The sequence below is a fragment of the Callithrix jacchus genome, chromosome 6 (assembly GCF_049354715.1).
Source record: "Callithrix jacchus isolate 240 chromosome 6, calJac240_pri, whole genome shotgun sequence".
Classification (NCBI taxonomy): Eukaryota; Metazoa; Chordata; class Mammalia; order Primates; family Cebidae; genus Callithrix; species Callithrix jacchus.
The window spans coordinates 161,863,993-161,878,711 of NC_133507.1; the positions used below are offsets into that span (position 1 = coordinate 161,863,993).

The following is a 14,719-nucleotide window of genomic DNA, read 5'->3' on the forward strand; positions in this document are numbered from 1 at the left end:
CCTAAAGGCCCCTCATCTTCCTATTACCCCCGTTCCCTCCTTTGGGGAGGGCCCTGGGGCTGTAATGCTTTTATCACTGTACTTCAGACCAAGAAGCTGCAATTGAGGCCGCTGGGGTCATGAACCAGCTGCCCTCCAAACCCCTTCTCATTCCACTGACCTAGGCTGCTTACAACCTCTCCAGATACCCCAGGGGCCAGAGGGGAATGTCGTCCTTCATGGCTGAGGGAACACCTCTGCACCCTGGGGTAATGAATGGGACCACAGGCCATAATGTCTTAGTCTGTTTCATGTTGCTATACCTGAGGTTGAGTAGTTGTTTAGAAAAAAGCAAAACAGGTTTATTTGGCACAAAATTCTGGTGGAAATTTCAAGACTGGGCAGCCGCAATTGCTGAGGGCCTCATGCTATTTCAATTCGTGGCAGCAAGTGGAAGGGGAGGGGCATGCGTGGAGATGGCATGGGAACACAGTGCCAGAGGAAGCCAGAGACAACTGCAGGAAGGCTGCCTCTCTAACCAGCTCTCATGGGGGCTCACCCCTCCACACAGGGTACTTATCTCTTCATGAGGGATCCAGCCTATTACCCAAACTCCTCCTACTAGGTACCACCTCCCAACACTGCCACATTGGGGATCAAATTTCAATACCGGTTTGGGCGGGGGACAGACCACATAGGCAAATCACAGCATGGGGTGCTGGTGGGGGGTTGCTGGTGGGGGGCATGCTGACACCGGGCTGCTGTCTCTTGGCCCTTCCAGATCCTGGGAATCTGGCTACGGGCATGAGTCCAGCCTTGGACACAGACGTGGCTGCAGGAAGCTGTTAGCTCTGCAGATTTTATCAGCCTGGGAGAAGGGCATAACACAGGCTTCCAAGGAGAGTCAGGATACTGGGCCAGCCTCAGTTCTGCTACCCACCCATATGTGGCACCTGGGCAAACCAGCAGCCAAGTACCCAGGACAGGGAAGATACGTAGTTCTTACTTCTCCGGGACCCCTAGGTGGAGCAGAGACCAGACTCTTCTTGACTCCTCTCAGCTACGGTGCAACCACCAGCCTAGCAAGGAATCAGAAACATCTTCTGGAAGAATCAGCATCATAGGGGTGAGGAATGGGCGATGAAGCATCCGGGCAATGAAGCATCCCACAGGTGCTGGGCTATGGGGTCATTCCCTTTTCCAGACTGAAGCAAGGAGATAAGCACTCTGGACCCCTCATCAGGGGCCTGAGGTCTGGCGGGATGTACAGTGTACTACCACCTGTACAACTGCTCCTCACGCAGGCCCCACCTGGCCTCTCAGAGGGAGGAACCTGGGACTCCTGAACCACATTCAGTTTCTCCTTCAATAGTAGGGACTTTTCGCTCCTGACTGCAGAAAAATACCTTCAGTGTGACCATTCTTCATAGCCCGAGGCTGGGTAAAATGGCCTGAGGAGGCAAAATCTGAAAAGCTCTATTAGGTGGCAAACTGCTGTCACTAGACGGTTGAGGCCCCGTTCTCCTCCCCTGCCTGACCACCTTCGTTCCTGAGAAGGGAACAGGTTCTGGCAGCAAGGGTGAATCCTCGAGCAGGTCCCAGGATCACGACCCTCACCACTCCGCGGCACTCAGTGGCTACAGCTGTAAATGTGGGTCCACGGGGTCACCGTCCAGCCACCAGGACCAGGTCCCCGGCCATCTGCGGAACAGGAAAACGCTCAGCGGGATGCTCTGGCCTCCTCGCCGCCCCCAGTTAAGATGCAAAGCGTTCGACCCAAAATGCCTTGAAACAGAGCCCAGGCCCCCGGAAGGTCCAACCTCTGCGACGCCGCTCCCTCAAGCTCCTCCCTCGGAGCCGTCTTATGTCCCAGGCCTCCCGAACTCGCCACGGAGAGGCGCTGGGCCAGGCGGTCACTCTCTTTTCCAGAATCACAGCAAGATGCTGAGCCTGCTGGGCTCCTAACCCCTGGGGCCCGGTGGGATGAAAGCCCTAACAGGTGGCAAAGGGGTTAAGGCCTCCGGCTCCCCCTCCAGACGACGACGCTGGAGAGCTCAGAACTCGCCTTCCCAAGCGCACGTATCGGTTCCTCCCAACAACCCGCGGCCACCGCCTCCGCAGCAGAGCGCCGGAAACAGAGCGCGTCTCGGGAGGGAGGTGCATGCTGGGAGCTGTAGTCTGCGGCGCAACTCGTCCAACGTGGCTCCCTGGTCCCTGACGTACCCAGAGCCCGCGTGTGCAGGCGGTCCCGACACCGCGTCCCTAGCCTCACCGGCTCGACGACTAAACGCCAGCCGGTCCTCCGGGAATGAGCGGCGGAGGTCTGGACAGTCCAAGGCTCCACCGCCCCCGGAAGGAAAAAATTCAGCGCGGACAGCAGCCCGGCATCGCGAGAGCTGAAATCGGGAGCCCCGCCTCCTGAGCCTCAGAAGTCCGTGGCGCTTTCCTTCGCCCGAGTGCGATTGGGCCGCGATGTCACGTGCCCCGAATCGCCGCGCCCGATTGGCTGCCGCGTGGTTACCTATGGGCGACTCCGGTCCGGCGTCCTGGCCTGGCCCAGCACCTGCGGGGCCCTCGGGCTTGGAGGGCTGGGCCGGGCGGGGAGCGGGCGGGACGGGCCGGAGGCAGCGGCAGCGGCTGCGACCCCGAGGCTGCCGGCTGCAGATGGGAGCCCGCGGAGCCGAGGATGCGGGCGGGCTGCGGCGCGACGCCGGCGCGGGAGCTGTTCCGGGACGCCGCCTTCCCTGCCGCGGACTCCTCGCTCTTCTGCGACTTGTCTACGCCGCTGGCCCAGTTTCGCGAGGACATCACGTGGAGGCGGCCCCAGGTGGGGCGGGTGGGGTTTCTGGCTTCCGAGAGCGTCGCTCCTCGAGCGAGCCGGCCGGGGTGGGCGGTCAGGGTTGCCCCGAACGCAGGGTTCGCAGTTCTCCTTAGAAGTGGGCGCCCGGCCCCCACTTTCGTGGCTCCTTCCCACGCCCGCCCAGAACGAGCAGGACTCCGCGTTGCCCCGAGGACACGAGGCGAGACCGTGGCCCCCACCTGCGAGAGCGCCAATCCAGAAGGATGCTCAGAGCGCAGCTAGAGGCGTTTATCAGAGCCCCAAGCCCGGCCCCACCTGTTTGCTTCCGCCCTGAAGAGCGTTTGTGTCTGCTCCTCCCGGCAGAGAGGGCCGCCCCTGCCCCTCTGGAGTGTCTAGACCGAGCCCACAAAGCAAAGCGTGAGAGAATTTCAGTTTCAGGATTTATTGCACCTGCCTTTCCGGTTGTAAACGCTTAAAAATGGCAACTCCAAGGGATGCCCTGGCCGAGCGCCGTATTCTTGTTTTCAGAAATGGTCTATCTGCTGAGTAAGACTGCCCAGGGAGCAGCCTTGCCCAGCGGATGCGGTCTTAGCGGAGACAACTCATGGCACCCGCCCTCGAGCAGAGCTGGAACCTCGGCTCTGGTGACTGAGGTGGCCTTGGCCACCTGGTTTCTTGGACAACACGGAAGGGCTGGGGAGGAGGCAAGGTCAGACCTTGTAGAGCCTTGTCATCGGAATGTGGGTTTTATTTTGTTAAAAGGTCGAGTTTTAGGTGCAGTTAGAGACCACTAGAGGGTTTGGTAGAGGAGTGATTCTTCTAGATGTGGGTTTTAGAAGCTCACTTGCTGCTGGGTGGGAAGTGGATTGTGGGGGCAAGAATGCAAGGGGCCATCGCAGTGGTCCTGGAGAAAGATGAAGGGGGGTCAGGTTAGTGTGACGACCATTAGGGTGGGGATTTGGAGTAAAGTGGTCTGAGACCTACTTTGCAGTGGGGATTGAGAGGCCTTAGTGACTGATGGGAACAGGGTGAGGATAGTGGAGGAAGCAACATGCTTTCTAGGTTTCTGGCCTGAGCAAGTGGGTGGATGGTGGTCCTGGGACAGAGCCTGGGGTGACCTAGATTTGGGCTTTGCTCTCAGGTGTTCAGGTGGAGCTGTCCTGGAGACAGGTGTATAGAGAGTAGGGACAGCTGGGCTAGAGGTATTCATCTGGGAGGAGGAGCATATTAAATGGTTTTCGGTCCACAGCCTGGCAGAGTGTCTCAGGGGAGTATCAGTGAAGAAGAAGGGGGCCTTGGGACTGAGCCTTGAAGAGCCCTAACATTTCTTGAGGTCAGGCAGGTTCCCTGACAGATAGACTTAAGAAGCAGCAGGCAGCGACGGAGAGGACACCCAGGGACATGCAGCCTCAGGGAGCTGAGTGGGGACTGCCTCGGGGTAGCAGACGACAGCTCTTCTGAATACTGCTGAGTAGCTGGGAGAGTTGGGACGGAGGGAAGCCCAATGGGTTTGGTAACAGAGACGACAGTGACATTGATAGAGGCAGTTCAGGGGGCATGACTGGCTCAGAAGCTGGAGAGCCTGTGTGGAGTGAATGGGAAGCCAGCAGTGGGCTTCAGCGCTTTCTCGGAGGTTGTAATGAGGAGAAGCCTGAAGGAGACTGTGGTGCTGAGGGTAACGTCTTAAAGAACACGGCAGCCTCTCTCCCGTCTTCATGCTGCTCGGATTCTGCCCCTGGAGGTGAAAAGGAAGGAGTCCAGGCTCTGAGGTGCCCAGAGGGCAGAAGATAGGGTCAGGTCCAGAAGCAGGAGGCAAGGTTGGCAGCTCAGAGGGGTGGGCAAGGGGAGTGTGGATGCTTTGAGAAGACAGGGAGAAAGGGGAAGGTCTGTGATAGTTTGGGGATGTGGGAAATGGAGCCTGCTAGAGAAACAGGAAGATTTCCAGCAGGATGGAGGACGCATTTGAGATCTGCCAGCATGAATGAAAAGTGAAACTTTTCTAAACCAACATTTTGCTGTTTTGAGAAGGAGCTTGGGAGAGTTTGCGATTTTTCCAGTAAGGAAGGAAGACAGAGACAGGCCACCCAGAATTAAGCTGGGCAGGGGGATTTGAAGCCAGGAGCTGAAGAACACCCACCACAGGAAACCACCTCCTGTCCCCTTCTGGGCTGCAGTGATGATTGGAAAAGCTCTGCCCCAACCCTTCACCTAAATCCTTGGCTTCTTAGTTTGAAGGATTTCCCAGCAGGCATGATCTAACTCTGGACAACTTTATTTCAGGAGATCTGTGCCACGCCCCGGTTGTTTCCAGATGACCCACGGGAGGGGCAGGTGAAGCAAGGACTGCTGGGGGATTGCTGGTTCCTGTGTGCCTGTGCCGCCCTGCAGAAGAGCAGGCACCTCCTGGACCAGGTGGGGGCCCTTCTTCCCCGTTTGTCCTGGTGCCACTTTCTCTTCTGCGCGATTCTCCTGGCTGCTGAGCATGGGGAGCCCTTGTGAAACAGACCCGTGTGGCAGTGGATTTCTCTCTGTGTTGGGGAAAGACAGGAGCGTTCTGAGGCAGAAACTGAGGACTGCACTCTGTCCCTCTGCGGCAGGAGGGGGGGCCTTGGCCCCGCCAGAGGGCTCCGTCAGGGAGGTGTTCATCCTGTTCTCTGATCTCCTGAGCCCCGGGCTCTCCGTGGAGTCAGAGTACCACATTTAGAGTAAAGAGACAAATGTGCCAGCTCACAGGAGGATGGGCGGCTGGGGGCCTCTGTCCCAGATCGTTCCTGAGCTAGCTGCCTGGCTTTCTGACAGCGTCTGCAAAAGACATTCAACCTGGCTCTGTTGGTAGACAGACCCTCTGGGTGGAGAAGGCCTTCTCAGGTTGGCCGCACCTGGGAGTCTGCAGCTTTGTGCTGGGCTCGTCGCTGAGCATCACTGATTAATGCAGCGGCTTCGACCGTGCCGACCTCACAGCGTTTCACTCACTCCCAGGCCCCATGCTAAGCATATCACGGTCACTGACTCTCAGTGTCATAGCCTTGCCTGCTTTGACTCTTCTTTCTTTCTTTTTAAACAAACAAGAGTGCTAAAACCACTGCCATTGTGTTTCTGGCCAGTAAGTGGCGGAGCCAGGACCGTACCAGCGTCAGGGGGAGTGGTGTCCAGCCTGCACTCCCCCTGACGCTGCGTCAGAATGCTTACCCCTGAAGGAGCCCCGTGGTGGACATGGGGGTGCAGGCAGCTGGCCCAGTGTGGGGGCACCAGGCTCCCAAAGCAGAGGGGCTGCCATTCCTGTGGTGACATGTTGCTTGCAGCCAGCTTAGTCAGTAATGGGGTCACTCATGCCCTTGAAAGTCACATCGTTTTGGCTTCAGGTCAGGTGCTTTTAGTGAGGGCAGCAGACTGTGTCCTGGGATACGTGGCCCCCTTGGTGTGGTCCTGAAGCATTGCAATGAGAGGTCTGTTGATCTCGTGTGTGGTGCTCAAGCCCTGTGCACACGCCAACATCCAGATGTGCCACAGAGTTCTCTGCAGAGTGCTCAGCTGTGGCCACGCCATGGCCGGGACACCGGAGCTGTGCCGGACGATGCTTACGTGATGCTCGCCTTTGCTTCTCCCTGTGCGTGCCCAGGTCATTCCTCCGGGACAGCCGAGCTGGGCCGACCAGGAGTACCAGGGCTCCTTCACCTGTCGCATTTGGCAGTTTGGACGCTGGGTGGAGGTGACCACAGATGACCGCCTGCCGTGCCTTGCAGGGAGACTCTGCTTCTCCCGCTGCCAGAGGGAGGATGTGTTCTGGCTCCCCTTACTGGAAAAGGTCTATGCCAAGTGCGTGTGCTGGGGGCCGAAGGGCCTGGTCTGGGGCGAGTGGGAGCTGCTGCCACCACGGGCTGCCCTGGGAGGGTCTCCGCTCACTCTGGGCTGCAGAGCCCCCTTCGGTTCTGAAGGTCTCGTCCTGTGGGTCACGCTGGCTGGCCAGATGCAGATTCTCCTCCGAGGCCTGTGGTTTGCCCACTCCCCGCTTTCCCTTCCCTTGCTCCAAAGCCCAGCCCTGGGTCATCCTCCACAGAGAGCATGTGCGCCAGCTTCCTTGTGTTCTCAGCCCCGGCAAGAGAGACGCTTCTTTCTGTTTGTTGAATGGTTGGGACAGGCGAGCTTGCTGTGTAGTTGCTGGGGAGAAGTGAGGCCACCCCGACGTACCAGCACTTCTGTGTCATGGTGCTGGCTCAGGGACCAGGACCCTCATCGTCAACCATAATTGAGTAGCCTTTCCTCATAGAACATATTCATCATCTTGCCAAGGGCAACTGGGCCGACAGGCAGGCAGGGAAGCTGGTGAACACGGGAAGGCTGCCCAGTGACATCAGTACCAATGAGCCCTTCCGTCCCAAGGGCTAATTTTGGAAAAGTAGGGCTGGAGCTTGAGAGCTGAGGGCTGTGGGCATCCATAGCCTCCATTCCTCCTGCCCTGCTCCCATGCCCACACCGGAGGCCAGAGAGTTTCTTTATGTGAGCAGAGGACTGCAGGGCACTCAGGTTCACTGTGGAGTAAGGTGTTTGAAGGTGAGGATGAGGAGGAAGGCACAGGGGGAATAAAGAGGTATGATTGAGGTGGCGGCCGAACGACTTGGCGTGTTACCCATGGGAGTCGGTGGGGGGCCATGTCCAATGCCAGAGGCTCACTTCCATGGTGACTGTGTCCCCTAGGGTCCATGGGTCCTATGAGCACTTGTGGGCAGGGCAGGTGGCAGATGCCCTGGTGGACCTGACTGGCGGCCTGGCAGAAAGATGGAACCTGAAGGGCATAGCAGGAAGCAGAGGCGAGCAGGACAGGACAGGCCCCGGGGAGCACAGGACTTGCCGGCAGCTGCTCCACCTGAAGGACCAGTGTCTCATCAGCTGCTCTGTGCTCAGCCCCCGAGCAGGTGAGGCACGTGCCCCTCACCGCCAGGCCTCAGGCGCACTGTGGCTTTTCGTGTGACTGGCTACACAGCCCTGCCAGGACTAAGTGGGGAGAAGGAAGCTTGTTCTCAAGGGTGGTGTCCTGGGCTTGTGACCTTCCCCCGCTGTCCTCTTCCAGAGGGACAGAGCGCTTCACTCCCTGACCAGTCCTTTCAGCTGGTGTGAGGCAGGAAGCAGGGGCACCGAGTCAGAGGCCATCGTCTATGCTATCCCTGGCCCAGTGGGCAACCAAGCAAAATCAAAACCTGTTTTTTATTTTAGTGATAGACATATGTTCATTAAAGACAGTTTATTTACAAGAAAAGAAAGGGGCTGGGGTGGTGGCTTACCCCTGTAATCCCAAAACTTTGGGAGGCCGATGTGAGAGTATCGCTGGAGCGCAGGAGTTGGAGAGCCTGGGCAGCGTAGAAAGATCCCATCTCACAAAAGTGAAGTGAAAAGGCCCTCAGATCTGACCACCGTGGCTCGAGTGCTCTCGGTTTTCCGGAGCCCGTGCCGCTGACACTTCCGTCCTGCACCCGCTTCTCACACTGCCACATGCGCCGTCTGCGTGCTCCTATGAGTGGGTTTGTCGTAGTCTCTGAATCGTTCCCCTGATGTTGGATCTTAAGGTATTTCTGGTTTTATATAATTATAAATAACATCAGTGAACATCTTTACCATTTTTTAAATATTCAGGATCATTTTAAATACTGGTCAAAGAATATGAATATCACAGTAAAGTGAAACAAGTTGGCATAGGCCTTGGTCCGGGTCCCCCACAAGCAGACCCAGAGATGGGGTTCAGGAGCACGTTGAGAGGTTCAGAGAGCCTGGAGAGCGTGTGCTCCCCGTCAGCCCCACTGGGGCCCAGGCAGGACCCTGGCCTCCGAGCCTTCCACCTGGGAGTGAGGGCGCTGGTCTCTTGAACATCAGCTTGGGGAGCTGTTGGTTTCAGGCTGCTCGAGGGTGGGGAGGGCTAAGTCCTAGCACTTCGCCATGGCTGGAGGTGCACTGGAGCCTGCTGAGGTGGCCAGGGGCTGCGGCATGGGCAGGACCCAAGTCCTTCCAGGAGCCCCTCCTCTCTAGACCAATGCCCGCCACAGATGCGGCACCCCCTCTGTTTGGCTCTTTCTTTTCTGTGCCCATCTGTCTCAAGGTCTCTGGCCAGGTAGAGCTGTCGCCCCCCTAGGCCTCCGTGCCTCCCATGGCTTCTGGTCAGGGCAGTATCCAGATGCCTGCCTGCCATGGGCTTTGCCAAGAGGAGCACTCTCTAGGTCCTTGGTAGTTGCAGATGCATCTGTGCGGCGTGTTTGAGAAGTGGCACTGTGCCAGGCATTGGGCACTGATGGGTATGGGCGATGACTGAGACCTAGAGAAGGGATGACTTACCCAGCACTGGACCCACTGGCAGCCGAGTCAGGGCCTTGGTGCTTGCTCTGAGACGCTCCTGAGCCGATAGGCCAGTTGCTAGGAAAGTAGCCCCCATGGTCCGTGGGGGTCTGTGTCGCCACAGTCAGGTGGGCTGGAGCAGGTCCAGAGACGGAGGCCTGTGTGTCCTCGTCCATATGGGACGTCATGGTGCCCTTCTTGCCTGTGCCCAAGCTGTCCCTCACGCAGGTGCCCGGGAGCTGGGGGAGTTCCATGCCTTCATCGTCTCGGACCTGCGGGAGCTCCAGGGACAGGCGGGCCACAGCGTCCTGCTGCTGCGGATCCAGAACCCCTGGGGCCGGCGGTGCTGGCAGGGGCTCTGGAGAGAGGGGTGAGTGACGGGGCCTCACTGCGCTTGGGAGGGGCCCAGTGTCAACCTGGCCTGTATCCTTGTCACCTGCAGCTGTTAGGACCTTACCTGGATATCTCCAGCAAGGCCCCTGGGCCCCTGCTCATGTGACACCATGCTTCTCTTGACCCCAGACAGTCCTTGTAATGGCTGCTGAGGTGGCCAGGGGCTGCGGCCTAGGGTTTCGATAGGGCAGACATCATCATGAGCTCAGACAGCAGTCCTGGGAAGACGCGTTCAGAGGCACGAAGTTCCTTTGGGAAAAGAGAGGGCTCCGGTGGGTGGCTGCTGCCCGGAAGGCCTGTGCTGCAGGCTGCTTCAAGTGTGTGGTGGGGGCGGGGAGCTGCAGAGCTGGGCTGTGAGGGCGCTGGCAGGAACTCCAGGCTCTCTGGATCCCCTCCAGGGTCCCCCCAGCCTGCCTGCCAGTTGATGCTACCAGTTTTCAGGAGGGGCTTCTGCTGAGTTGAGGTTTCTTGCAGGGGTGAAGGCTGGAGCCAGGTAGATGCAGTGCTAGCGTCTGAGCTCCTGTCCCAGCTCCAGGAAGGGGAGTTCTGGGTGGAGGAGGATGAGTTCCTCAGGGAATTTGATGAGATCACCATCGGCTACCCCATCACGGAGGCCGGCCACCTGCAGAGCCTCTACACAGGTAGTGCCCTGAGGGCTGTGCTGGGCGTGTGCTCTGCTGCGGAGGTGAGGAGGCTGGGCAGTGCCCGGTTTGCTTCTCTTGTGTGGAGGGATGCTTCTGTCCCAGGAGCCGGGAGGAGGGTAGGCCCATGGGAGGGGCCGGCTCTGTCCGTGGCCGTGGCTGCTGCTTAGACCCTGCTGGGGCTCATGGGCTTGGCATGGCGGGAGGCCAGCTTGGAGCGGTGTCCTGCAGCTGACACCTATGTTCTCTCACTAGAGAGGCTGCTCTGCCACACTCGGGTGCTGCCTGGGGCCTGGGTCAAGGGGCAGTCAGCAGGAGGCTGCCGGAACAACAGCGGCTTTCCCAGCAACCCCAAATTCTGGCTACGGGTCTCAGAGCCGAGCGAGGTGTACGTGGCCATCCTGCAGAGATCCAGGACGCATGCAGCGGATGGGGCAGGCCGGGCGCGGGCGCTGGTGGGTGACAGTCGTGCTTCATGGAGCCCAGCGGGCATCCCGGGCAAGCACTACCAGGCTGTGGGCCTGCACATCTGGAAGGTAACTCGGCCCTGCCTGGCTCATGCTCCATGGCACATGTGGCATGGAGGCCCATGGAGGTCTGGGTTCTCGGAGCAGTCCTGCAGGGACACATGGGACTCTGCCCCAGGCCCTACCAGCCTCCCCCTCCTCGGGCCGTGGCATGGGGTTGTGCCTGCCGGTGCTCCCCGACCTGGCCGTGACCTGAGACTGCCAGCTTGGGCTTCTTTCTGCCTGGCCTTGGGCCTCGTTGGCCAAAGGAAGCAAAGGAGGCTGCAGCCAGGACAGGACCCACAGGGCACCGGGCCCAGAGCTCCCGACGGTGTCATGCGTTCCCGGGGCAAGGAGGCGAAGTGCTGGCCAAGGAACTACCTAGGCCAGTCCCAGCTCTGCAGCCTGCTGTGTGACCCAGCATCGGCCGCGTCCTCTCCCTGCTCGCCTCAGTCTCTTCCCCTGCTAGGCCGGGTCCTGACACCGGCCTCATGGGCTTGCTCTGAGGCCTGGTCAGTCCCAGGCTCAACCACTGGTTCACAAAACGTGCTGTTTCCTGGAAGAACTGATGGGGCACCTGGGAGCAAAGGCCTGAATGTGGTCGAGGATGTGCTGGCCGCTTGCTCAGGGGCTGACAAGGTGTGACACCTGGTACCACACTGCTCCCTGTCCCTTCATGGATGTGGCCCCATGATGTTCCTTTCCTCTTAGAAAAGGAGGTGCTGGAAGGCCCACTGTCCAGCAGCCCCCAAGTTGCCTGGGCCATGGCACCTCCTACAGGGGAGGACTTGTAGGCTCCAGACAGTGGCCCCACGGCCAAGTGCGGACCTATACAGGTGGGCATCTCCAGCTGGCCCCTGAGAGAGGGTGGAGGGCACTGACCGGCCTTGGCGCTGTTGTCTGCTGCCTCCAGAGGCTGCTGTGCTTGGAGCAGGAAGGCCAAGGCGCCTGACACTGGTCTCTCCTCTGCACTGGGCCTCTGCCCATGCTCACAGGTGGAGAAGCGGCGGGTCAATCTGCCCAGGGTCCTGTCTGCGCCTCCTGTGGCTGGCACTGCGTGCCATGCATACGACCGGGAGGTCCACCTGCGTTGCGAGCTCTCACCAGGCTATTACTTGGCTGTCCCCAGCACCTTCCTGAAGGACGCACCTGGGCAGTTCCTGCTCCGAGTCTTCTCCACCGGGCGGGTCTCCCTCAGGTGAGAGGAGTTGCGCAGTGCGGCTTGTCCTCTGAGTCAGGGTTCGGGCACTTTCCCTCGGGGTTGGCAGGTGTCCGTGTGGGGACTGAGGCTGCCGGGAACCTGCCACCAGCGCCCTCCCATGTTTGTCTCCCTGGCAGTGCCGTCAGGGCAGTGGCCAAGAACGCCGCCCCCGGGGCAGTCCTGCCTTCAGGGGAGTGGGGGACCGTGCAGCTGCGGGGCTCGTGGAGAGCCGGCCACACGGCAGGGGGCAGCAGGAACTTTGCCTCCTACCCCACCAACCCCTGCTTCCCCTTCTTGGTCCCCGAGGGCCCTGGCCCCCGCTGTGTCCACATCACTCTGCATCAGCACTGCCAGCCCGGTGACACCGAGTTCCATCCCATTGGCTTCCATGTCTTCCAGGCAAGCTCCTCGCCACGGGAGGAAGAGGGAACAGAGGGGCCCTCAGAGAATTTGCATCTTGGCCTTGGTTGTTCCAACAGAGGGCTCTGGGCTCAGTCAAGTGGGCACACAGCCCCAGCTCCCCTGCCCTTCAAGCCACCACCTGGAACCCACATGGGCCTCTCCCCCATCTCTATCCTCACACAGGCCAGGTTGAAGATGGCCTCTGGAAGGGCCGGGGACCGGGGGCGTGGGAGGTAGCGCTCACCCAGGCAGGGCGGGTTTCTGGAGGAGGTGGTAAGTGGGGAGGAGGGGAGAAATTTGTAGGGGACAGGAGGCTGAGCCCTGGGCTTAGGGACACGGGAGCCCAATGGACTCAGGTGAGAGGAGGGAGGCCCAGACTGGCCGGCCACAGCAACCCCTGCATCTTAGCAAGTCCTCAGTCACTAGGGCTCAGCCAGTGGCCCCTTGTCCACTTACCTGACTCAGAACGACTGTGTCCGGAGGTCCATTCTCTGCAGACCGGTGTCCCCTGGAATGCAGGGCCCGGATGAGGAAGACTCTGTGCCCCTCAGTTTACGGTGGGCTGCCGGGACTCCCAGAGCCTCGCTGTTTGCCCAGGCAGCCGGCTCAGGTCCCCCAAAGCTCTGAGGAAAACATGTCCAGGGGCCAGTGAGCATACCCTTGGGGCTGGCTGGGCAGTCACAGGTTTTAAAATGAAGCCCCTAGTGATGCGGCGGGGCTCCAGGCTAAGGCCCTGCTGCCGGCACCTTCTGGCAGGGGTGGTCAGGCCTTGCTTAGTGGGCAAGGCCAGTGTCTGGGGCTGCATGTGACTCAGGAGGGCTGAGGGCATCCAAGCAGGTAGCCCCGGGCTGTGCCCCCTACCCCACAGCCAGCCCCTCAGTCTGAGCCCGCGCCTCCCCAGGTCCCTGAGGGTGGCAGGAGCCTGGACGCGACCCCGCTGCTCCTGCAGGAGCCGCTGCTAAGCTGCGTGCCGCACCGCTATGCCCAGGAGGTGAGCCAGCTCTGCCTCCTGCCTGCGGGCACCTACAGAGTCGTGCCTTCCACCTACCTGCCGGACACAGAGGGGGCCTTCACGGTGACCATCGCCATCAAGATTGACAGGTGGGGCCCTGGAACTTGGGCGGCCCGCTGGAGGCTAGGGTCCTGGAGTCTTAGCCCTCACCTGTCCCCCACGTCTCTTCTGCCTGCCCCTCACCCCCAAGATCCTATCTGTCCTGGCGGACCAGGACTGTCCTGCCTACCTGGGGACCCTTCCTTGCTGGTCTGGGCTTTCGAGGAGAGTCTTGTAGGGGGTGGGCAGGAGTGCGCAGCCCCTCATGTGCCAGTGGGGTGTGAGAGCAGTGACCTGGCATCTCTCCACAGACCATCCATTCACAGCCAGGAGGTGCTGGGCCAGTTCCTCCAGGAGGTACGTATGCAGCCCCCAGCCCACAGCCCACTTACCTGCCTGCCTAGGGTTTTTCTGCAGCCTCAGGTGGATGACCTCTGCCTGGGACATGAGGTGCCTTGACTCTTCCTGTGAGAGCCCTGGGTGGCGCCTCAAAGGGCAGGGGGAGCTGGGGCTGCATGCCATTCCCTGGCTGTGCTCGCTGTGGGGTGTGAGAAGGTGTGAGTGCCGCCGCTGTCTAGGCCCCCATCTGTCCTCGCAGGTCTCCATCATGGCAGTGATGAAAACCTAGCTGTGTGGCCCCTGGCCAGCTCAGGTGACTGGAGCTGAAGGCCTGAAGGGTCCCCAGCCGCTGGGCCGGCCAGCCTTTCGTGGTCGGGGGCTGGTCCTGAGTCTTGGCCCACCTCCCAGCTCTGCCAGGCGGCTGCTGCCTGGGGGTCCACAGGATGCCTCCATCGTGAGAGACGCAGCCCTCTGGGTGAGCAGATGCTGCAGGAAGGGCGGGAAACTCGGTGGCTTCTGTGGTGCCACTGAGACAGCAGAGACCCCAGGATCCCTCCCAGACCCTCCTCAGCGGACTCCAGAAGAGGCCTCACACCCGGAGGGCAGGGCAGTGGGTCTTCTTTATAACTGTTTATTGTCTGAATCACTTTTGGGATGTAACTTTATAAATAAACATGAGCACTGAGAATCTGCAGATAGCTCCAGGCTGCATTTGCTCTTGCTGAGCGTGCTGTGGGGAGGGCTGGGTGCCTGCCGAGATGGTGAGGATCAAGATGGCCTCCAGAGGGCCCAGTGGGCAGAGCCAGCCCAGGCAGGCAGGTTTCAGGCGGAGATGGTGAGTGGGGAGGAGGGGAGAAGTTTGGAGGGGTGGGCACAGGGCGTGCCCCGGGCCAGGAGGCTGAGGTTGAGGCTGGCCGGGTAGGTCAAGCCCTGGCCTTGGGGGATGCAGACCAGTAGACTCGGGAGTGAGGGGAGGGGAGGGCCAGCGAAGGCGCTGCCAAGGCTGGTGAGGGACATCTCAGAAACTGTTGGAACAGGAGCTGCTGCAGGGGGAGGAACCCAGGTTCGCTTGGACAGGAATCTTTG

At 60.2% G+C, this 14,719-nt stretch overlaps 1 protein-coding gene and 1 long non-coding RNA gene across 9 annotated transcripts; one reads left to right on the top strand and one right to left on the bottom strand.

Annotated features, from left to right (window-relative positions):
* Positions 1–319: 319 nt before the first annotated feature.
* On the bottom strand, positions 320–2,383 carry LOC103794040 (uncharacterized). Its single transcript, XR_013519187.1, has 2 exons — positions 2,203–2,383; positions 320–1,680 (listed from the first exon to the last, which is right to left on the bottom strand). It is a non-coding gene; the product is annotated as an uncharacterized LOC103794040 (long non-coding RNA).
* A 121-nt stretch (positions 2,384–2,504) lies between these two features.
* On the top strand, positions 2,505–14,327 carry CAPN10 (calpain 10). 8 transcript variants are annotated; one of them, XR_013519184.1, is made up of 12 exons: positions 2,505–2,806; positions 5,060–5,191; positions 6,399–6,595; positions 7,475–7,692; positions 9,329–9,470; positions 9,968–10,134; positions 10,390–11,476; positions 11,636–11,838; positions 11,979–12,240; positions 13,145–13,344; positions 13,606–13,651; positions 13,893–14,327. XR_013519184.1 is itself a non-coding variant. In XM_035306268.3 (12 exons), exons 1-12 carry the CDS (start codon positions 2,666–2,668, stop codon positions 13,920–13,922), a joined length of 2,019 nt encoding a protein of 672 aa, XP_035162159.3. In that variant the 5' UTR covers positions 2,505–2,665; the 3' UTR covers positions 13,923–14,327. The 8 variants fall into 8 exon arrangements, 5 of the variants coding, with proteins under 5 accessions (XP_035162159.3, XP_008998044.3, XP_008998047.3 ...); XR_013519185.1 differs by lacking the exon at positions 11,979–12,240 and adding an exon at positions 12,241–12,431 and having other exon boundaries at positions 10,390–10,670; XM_035306268.3 differs by having other exon boundaries at positions 10,390–10,670.
* Positions 14,328–14,719: the final 392 nt, after the last annotated feature.

Bases quoted from the DNA above. Each gene is read 5' to 3' on its own strand.
- CAPN10 (XM_035306268.3), top strand. From the start codon at position 2,666: ATGCGGGCGGGCTGCGGCGCGACGCCGGCGCGGGAGCTGTTCCGGGAC. The intron at 2,807-5,059 runs GTGGGGCGGGTG...ACTTTATTTCAG, and splicing joins TCACGTGGAGGCGGCCCCAG to GAGATCTGTGCCACGCCCCG. The intron at 5,192-6,398 runs GTGGGGGCCCTT...GTGCGTGCCCAG, and splicing joins GCAGGCACCTCCTGGACCAG to GTCATTCCTCCGGGACAGCC.